This window comes from Mus musculus, chromosome 15, assembly GCF_000001635.26.
Source record: "Mus musculus strain C57BL/6J chromosome 15, GRCm38.p6 C57BL/6J".
Lineage (NCBI taxonomy): Eukaryota > Metazoa > Chordata > Mammalia > Rodentia > Muridae > Mus > Mus musculus.
The window spans coordinates 97,962,927-97,970,759 of NC_000081.6; the positions used below are offsets into that span (position 1 = coordinate 97,962,927).

The following is a 7,833-nucleotide window of genomic DNA, read 5'->3' on the forward strand; positions in this document are numbered from 1 at the left end:
AACAAATAAACAAAAAACAACCAAATCAAACCATCCAAACAAAAACTCCAAAACCAAGACCAACTAACAGACCAAGCTTTCCTCTTTATTTGCGCTGTGTCTATATTTATTAGGATTGTGTCCCACTGTGAGAACATGAAATCTAGGAAGATCAGAATTCTATCAGGGACCTGATTTCTTTTATCCTTCTGTCCAGAGTTCCTCATGGCCTCTTGGTCACAACACAGCTACTTTAATCTCTAATACCAAGCTCACAGTCCAGACAGGAAGAGTGAGAGGATCAGCTGAGTCTCTATCTACTTTAAGGAGACACAGAATTTTTACTAGAAAAAAATCTACAACCTTCCCCCAAACTGGGCAGAACAGTATCACCAGAGTTCATTAACTGCAACCAAACAATATGTTTTTAGCTTAGCCTTTATTTCTCCCAATATCATCAGATTTATTTAAGTAAGAGACATAGAAGTAGGGCTGGAGGGATGGCTCAGCTGTTAAGATCATTAACTGCTCTTCCAGAGGTCCTCAGTTCAATTCCAAGCAACCACATGGCGGCTCACAACCGTCTGTAATGAGATCTGATGCCCTCTTCTGGAGTGTCTGAAGACGGCTACAGGGTCGTCATTTAAATAAAATAAATCTTCTCTTGCTGTTCTTAAAACAGGGTCTCACTTTGCTGGCTGGCCTCAAACTCACGTTCTAGGCTAATTTGAATTTGTGGCGATCCTGCTGTCTCTCAGATGCTGGAAGCCCCGTGCACCATCACACAGGGCTCTTTAGCCCTCTTCGCCAGTTTCATTTCGCTTCTGTGGCACTTTAGCTTTCGGAGGAGCTCTCAAACCCTTTATGCCCATCCCACGTTTTTTGTGGATAGTGGTCCTGAAATAGGATCACCTTGCAAAACTTAGCTTTGGGTTTCATTCTTTTGACTAGCCAGCAGGACTCCGATGGAAGTTGCCTCCAATCAGGCCCCTTGTCACAGTGGTTCTCCATAAGCTCTTTAGGCATTCAGATCCTCTGCCGGGACCTAGTACAGGTTCTGGGTTTTGGGTTTCTTTATGCCCCGTGTCCCTGTGCGGAGAGAATGGCTTTGGCCGTCCTCCTCTCACACAGAAGCGCTCTGATCCGGAAGCTCAGATCTGGGGGTATAGAGGAGCGACGTTCTGTCTCCGAGCACCTCCGCGGTTCTCTGTCGCCCCCTACCGGTGGGTAGGTGCGCTGCCGCTGCGCGGCAGGAGGGACGCGCTGGAGCTCAGGGCGCAGGCGCAGGCGCTCGCGCTCGCCCGGGTCCTCGGGCGGGCTTGCGGTTCTGCGCGTGCGCACGGGCGGAGGCGCGCCGAGGACTCGCTGGAGCGGGCAGGTGGAGGGAGGAGTGGTCCCGGGAGTAACTGCCAGCAGTTGGTGCGCCACAGGTCCGGGGGCGCCCGCGTTCCCGAGCCTCGGAGGCCTGAACGCGTTCGGAACGTGGCTTTTTTTGTGCGGGGGCGTGACCTGAGCCCGCCTCCTCGGCTGGGAGTGGAGGAGAATGGGGATCGCTGAGGCCTTTAATTAATCTGGTGCCTGTTGTTTGTGTGCCCGAGGTGCAGCCTGTTTGCCTTTTGAGTTTGCAAACAGAGGGGAGGAAGCGGCGGGGTGGGGTGGGGGAGCAGGAGGGGAGATGGGGTCTTCCGGGCAGAGAGCCTAATCCAGCGAGGGCCGTCCTATTCCAGGGGGAGGGGAGGCCAGACACGACACGGGACACTGCTGCAAAAGGAAGGCCGCAGTAGGAACTGCCAGTGTTGCGCACACAGGCACACACTTAGAACAACAGCCTCTTGCTCAGTATTTTGCACTTTATGCAGAAGTGATTTTTTTTTACCTCTAGAGCGGCCCCACATGGACACTAACACGCGCTCACCACCCCCCTCCCCATATAGGAGATGACACATGGGGTCTCAGCACTCCTCTGCCCTCACATTTTGTCAGCGAAAGAAGGATGACAACCCGGAGGACTTGCTGGCTGATAGAGATCAGGAGGAAGCCATCGCTCAGTTCCCCTATGTGGAGTTCACTGGGAGAAATAGCATCACCTGTCACACCTGCCAAGGAGCAGGCTACATCCCAGCAGGTGAGACCATCGGCCATCACACGGAAAGCACTCTGGCATCTGCTCCAGCCAGCCCTCCATAGTCATAGCCCGCCCTGAATTGTAGCCAGCTCCGCTGCCCTGATAAATGGACAGACTCCAGGTTTTTTGTTTTTTGTTTTTTTTAAATCTTACACTCGGAACCCTTTCTCTTCTTCATTTCTACTCCTTTATTAATGCCTTAGTTTCTTTTCTGGTTGCTCTGATAAAATACTCTGACAATGGCAATTTAGGGGATGAAGGTTTATTCTGATTCACAGCTCCAGGTCACAGCTCCATCACTGAGGACAAGTTATACAACAGCAGCAATTTGAAATCGCTTATGTCACCTTATAGTCACAGCAAACAGCGAGCGAGGAGTGCTCGTACCTGGTTTCCCCTTCCCTATTCATTCAGAGATACAGCCTATGAAATGGGTGCCACCCACATTTAGGGAGGGTCTTCACATTTCAGTAAACCCAGTTAAGAAAATCACTCACAGACACGCCCCGTGGGCCGACCTAATCCCGTCTGTATCCACTGAGACATCTTCCTAGGCCACTCCGGGTTCCCAGCCCCTCTCTGGTTTGGAATGTTTATTTCTCTGCTGTGGGATCTGTTGACAAGGATGTTTCTCTATCGTTCTTGCTCATAAGGATGGCCACAGCATTGTGAAGGAGATATTCTAGCAGATCCTTTACAAACAAAGGCACCATGAGCAGTAGCCAGGGGTCAGCAGAATACCAGGGGGTGGGGAGTGACAGTCGGCTCAGGAGTGGGGCCTGGATTATCTGTAGCAACAGCTGCCACTAAGTTGACCCTAGGTGTTGGGGGAGTCACAGAGATTAGAGCTTTTAAGAACCTTACAAACCACACAAAGCTCCAAGTGAAAAGTGACAATGGCTTTGAGATGTTCCGAGACTTCGTCAAAGACAGCGAAGGCAAGAGCCCCCCAGCCTCAGTGCCGCAGCCCTACGGTGCTGGTAGAAGTTTTACAGTTTGTGGCGTTCTCCTTAGGCTAATCTGTTTCTTCCCCTCCAGCTTTTCTTATCCTGTCTCTACATTTACCCGTTCCTTCATCCAACCAAAAGTGTACGTTTTAGTGTCTAAGCCCAGCTGAATCTCAGCTGTGCCAGTTGACGGCGAAATGTGACAAGAAGAGGAAGGGCCACTCATACCTGGGGTTTACAGAATGAGTCTGTGTTTGCTGCTTTTCTAGAGCAAGTCAATGAGTTGGTGGCTTTGATCCCCCACAGTGACCAGAGGCTGCGTCCTCAGAGAACGTGAGTTGGCTGGCTCTCATCTGCCAATACCTTCTTCTGTTCCCAACTCCTCTCTATGAAAGAACACCAAGTAATCTTTGAGAAAGATGTCTGTTCTTATATCTGCCCTGTTTCCTTATTTTCTTTATCCACTAATTTATGATTATTACCTCATTATTTATTTATTTATTTATTTATTTATTTATTTATTGTGATACTAAGGCTTGAACCCAGGCCCTCTCACTTACTAGACAAGCACTCTTCCACTGAACGATAGCCTAGTCCTCCCCATTTCCCCTAGAACTTTTGCTTAAGTGAAATGTCTCTGTCTCGTGTTACAGTCTGGGCAAAGAAATGTGAAGCTAGAAACATCTTAAGGGTCAACTGAAAGGAAGGGGTTGGGGAAAGAGGCCGTCCTGGGAGATGAGCGGTGTTTAGGAGATAAAAGCACCGGTTTCTCTTTGGAGGGCGAATGGTGCTCAGAAGGGCTGAAGGGCCTTTTCTTGCCCCATTGCTCTGTGCCCAGTCTGTGCTTCCTGATTCTGTTCGCTTCCTTTCACTGCATCAGTATTGTGTCAATCAGGACCATTTAGGCTCCCGTATCTGGTATCTGACCGACCACGGTGACCCTGTGCTGTCGTTTGCAGAAAACAGTATGTCCTCCTGTCGGTCCTGCTGTGTCTCCTGGCATCTGGCCTGGTGTTCTTCTTTCTGTTTCCACACTCGGTCCTCGTGGACGATAACGGCATCAAAGTGACAAAAGTCACGTTTAATGAACAGGACTCCCTTGTGGTCCTTGATGTCACGGTAAGATGAACGGCCTCGCTTCCTGGCCTGCGCACTTGCCAGCCTTAGACCGGGACACTTACCTGGCGCTTCCTCCCTTGCCCTTCCTAGGCCACCCTGAAGATCAGGAACTCCAACTTCTATCCTGTGGCGGTCACCAACCTGTTCAGCCAGGTCCAGTACATGAAGGCTGTGGTCGGCTCGTACACAACCACGAATGTCTCACTCATTGCCCCTAGGAGTGAGCACCTGGTATGTCGTTGTTGATGGGCCTCTGCCCACGGGCTAAGGAAGAGAGCAGGTGCTGTGAGGATGCTGTGAGGATGCTGTGGGGATGCTGTGGGGATGCTGTGGGGATGCTGTGAGGATGCTGTGAGGATGCTGTGAGGATGCTGTGAGGATGCTGTGAGGATGCTGTGAGGATGCTGTGGGGATGCTGTGGGGATGCTGTGGGGATGCTGTGGGGATGCTGTGGGGATGCTGTGAGGATGCTGTGGGGATGCTGTGAGGATGCTGTGAGGATGCTGTGAGGATGCTGTGAGGATGCTGTGGGGATGCTGTGGGGATGCTGTGGGGATGCTGTGGGGATGCTGTGAGGATGCTGTGGGGATGCTGTGAGGATGCTGTGGGGATGCTGTGGGGATGCTGTGGGGATGCTGTGGGGATGCTGTGGGGATGGATGCTGAGGTTCCATCCCATTCCTCTCTTCTGCCCACCGAAGACCTGTAATGATGGACAGTTGGGAAGGGACAGAATTGGCTAACATACTTGGACAGTGAAAGAATTGATGAGAGAAAGAGAGTCACCAAATCAAGAGGAGGTGGGACTATAGCCTAAAGCCTGAGGCCCCTAGGGGAAGGGCCCCAAGGTTTTCATTTCAAGCTCCGAGGATGCTTTGTATGTGATGGAAGAGTGGCCCAGCACCTGTGGGTTGATCCCATTAATGCTGTTGTGAGAAGCTTGCCTGTCATAGGCTGACGCGGGTCTTGTTTTATTTTCAGGTGAATTTTACCGTGAAGGCTGAGGTGGGAGGACCGTCTTCCTATGTGTAGTAAGGACAGAGTTCTCTCTAGTACACTATCTGCCTGGAGAGAGTCAGAGTCCTCCTTGATTGACTGTGTCCCTGGCTCTGCCGTGAGCCCCAGATTTGGCCTGTGGACTCCCTAGCTTTATCTTCCTGTGGGGGTTTTGAGAGGAGATGTCATTGTCACATGACTAAAGTTCTGAGCTTTCTAAAGAGTATTAACCACTAGAAACAGCCTCAAACCCCAGCATGTAAACAGACAACGGCTTTGAAAAGCAGGGGCGTGGTGTGGAGGGCTGCAGATGACACCTTGTAGGGCTCTGAACCAGTGGTCCTTGGCAGCATTTTGGTTTGAAGGGCAGGCATGGGAAAGAGAAGGTGCCCCACATAGTTTGACAGTGTAACTCCACACTGCCCTCTAAGTCTCCTGGGAGATGGCACCTTTCTTGTGCTGCTGCTCCGTTGTCAATCAGGTGACCGTGTCCCGTGTCTGTGTTTGCAACCCACAGCTTCTACTGCACACTCCCTGCCATCCGGGTACACAACATTGTGATCTTCATGAGGTAGGTCCTCTGCCCTCCCTCCTGCTGGCCTTTCTCTTTGAGCCTGGGCCGCCCGTGAGCTTTCCACACTTGCTGGAGCCACCTGGCTGACAGGAGACCCTTGGTATTCTCTCGGGGTGGAGTCCAGAACCCCTGCACAGGCTGCCGGATTCCCACTGGAGACTTAAACATACTGTTTGGAGAGATGGTTAAGAGCGCTGGTTGCTTTTCTAGAGGACCCCAGCTTGATTCCTAGCATTCACGTGTCAGCTCACAGTTGTCTGTAACTCCAGTTTCAGGGGATCAATGTGTTCTTCTAGCCTCTGTGGGTACCACACATACACATGGTGTACAGACCCACATGCAGGGAGAAACACCTAAACACATGAAATAGCTATTTTCTAAAAAGTTAAAAGAGCTACTCTGTATGAAATGGGTTCTAGTTTCACTAAACGAGTGATCCTGAGTAAGGACCAGCCTAGCTTTCTCACGGTGTAAGTACTAAGCATTTACCCTCAGGGGTCAGCCATTAGTGTTGCGACTGAGGCTGTTCACAGTAGAGAAATCTGGGATTTGAGTGAGGATTCTCAGCTTTGTCGCCTGTGAGTTCTCTGTCGTCAGTGACTGTGGATGCTTCAGAGTGGCTCCCCTCATCTCTGCTTGCTGCTGGGAGCTCTCGCCTCAGTTCCACTCTGTTGTGATGACCCAAAGGTGCCCAGATGGTGCCAGAAGCCCCTCTGTGGGCTTCTGTGTCGTATCATCCCTGTTTAAGAAACAGTCCAGAAGGTCACTTCATGACAAGGTTTTTGGAATAACCAGAAAGGTCCTCTGGCCTCCAGGTTACATAACCACAAAGATAGGAGCCTGGAACCCTCAACTTGTAAGACATTTTCTGGGTACTATTTCCTGTTTTTTAAGTCTCTTCATTGTTTTGTTTTTTGCTAGGACTTCTGTGAAGATTTCATACATTGGCCACATATCCCAGAGCACCTTGGAGACACAGCACTATGTGGATTGTGGGGTGAATTCCACAGCTGCTCAGAGCCTGTTCTTGGTTCCTCGGGGGCCACACCTGTAGAAGGAAGCCTAACATCTGTCCCTATGGCTGGCCCATTTACCACATGGTATAAGTAGAGGAGGAAGAAGAAACCCGCAGAAAGCATCCTCCCACACTTAGGGGAAAGCCGCCCCTTCCAACGAAACCACTGTCCAGTGCCTAGTCTGTGCCTAGCAAATAGTTAGCACTCAACTACAGGTTGAAGAATTGGATTCAGATATTCTGGCTGCTCTTGAGTCATTATAAGTTGAGATGAACCAGGGTTCCAGGTTTTCAGACCAGAGTAACATGAAGGTAGGTTGCTAGTGCAGCTGCAGACGTATGGGTGTGGTGTCCAGGACACCCACCCGTGAGGAGCCCTCAGCGGCTGCCTCTGCATCTGTTCCCTAATACCTCCCCCTCCCGCCTCACCCCACCCCCGCTTTTTGGAAAGTTTTTGGCGTTTCTTTTCCTTCCCCATACAAAGTGATTACAGTTTCCCCCGCAAGGGTCTATCGAAGGGCTTGACGGACCTTTGATCCACTGGCTGGATATAGATTGGGAATTTGATAGAAAAATAAACCCTGCTTTTGATTGATCTGCACTGTCTCTGACTGCCTGTATGCTTTTGTAGGCACCTGTGAGAGAAACTTAGAAGAGCTGCTTCCTAAGGGGGGATACCTCAGGGGGTGTTGAGGGAAGAACAGGGAGGGCACCCCAGCTGTGTCTTCTTTGCCCCCAAGGAGCACCTTCTGAGCAGCCTCAGCAGCCTCACCAACCTGTGTGCCAGGCAGCAGGTCTCAGTTCCAAAGCAGAGCGCACAGTGCCCTCTGGAGGCTGGAAAGGACAGGCAAAAATGCCGGAGGAAGGAAACTGCTTCGGAGGTGGGGGGTGGGGGCAACAACCTCTACCAGCCTCCTCTGCACTCTAACCTGGCCAGAAGTGGTCAGGTCCAGTGCTCAGCTGAGGTGGGCTTCAGCCTCCCACTGCACGCCAGCAAAGCAGCAGGTGACGATGACGAAGCTTAATCCTAGGTCTTGCCCCCATTTGCTTGGCTTCATTTCCAGTATTTGTCTAATGAC

The 7,833-nt window shown here is 51.0% G+C and overlaps 1 protein-coding gene across 9 annotated transcripts; it reads left to right on the plus strand.

The window, feature by feature from the left end:
* The first annotated feature begins 250 nt into the window (after positions 1-250).
* Positions 251-7,360, plus strand: Tmem106c (transmembrane protein 106C). Of its 9 annotated transcripts, none has more exons than XM_030248620.1 (8): positions 251-1,577; positions 1,862-2,104; positions 3,321-3,384; positions 4,011-4,170; positions 4,261-4,401; positions 5,151-5,200; positions 5,683-5,736; positions 6,661-7,351. In XM_030248620.1, the coding sequence occupies exons 2-8, from the start codon at positions 1,924-1,926 to the stop codon at positions 6,791-6,793; spliced, it is 783 nt and encodes a 260-aa protein (XP_030104480.1). In that variant the 5' UTR covers positions 251-1,577; positions 1,862-1,923; the 3' UTR covers positions 6,794-7,351. The 9 variants fall into 9 exon arrangements, with proteins under 9 accessions (XP_030104480.1, XP_006521180.1, XP_006521183.1 ...); XM_006521117.2 differs by having other exon boundaries at positions 251-1,553; positions 1,914-2,104; XM_006521120.3 differs by having other exon boundaries at positions 1,270-1,353; positions 1,914-2,104.
* The last annotated feature ends 473 nt before the right edge of the window (positions 7,361-7,833 follow it).

Bases quoted from the DNA above. Each gene is read 5' to 3' on its own strand.
- Tmem106c (XM_030248620.1), top strand. From the start codon at position 1,924: ATGGGGTCTCAGCACTCCTCTGCCCTCACATTTTGTCAGCGAAAGAAG. The intron at 2,105-3,320 runs GTGAGACCATCG...CTGCTTTTCTAG, and splicing joins AGCAGGCTACATCCCAGCAG to AGCAAGTCAATGAGTTGGTG. The intron at 3,385-4,010 runs GTGAGTTGGCTG...TGTCGTTTGCAG, and splicing joins AGGCTGCGTCCTCAGAGAAC to AAAACAGTATGTCCTCCTGT.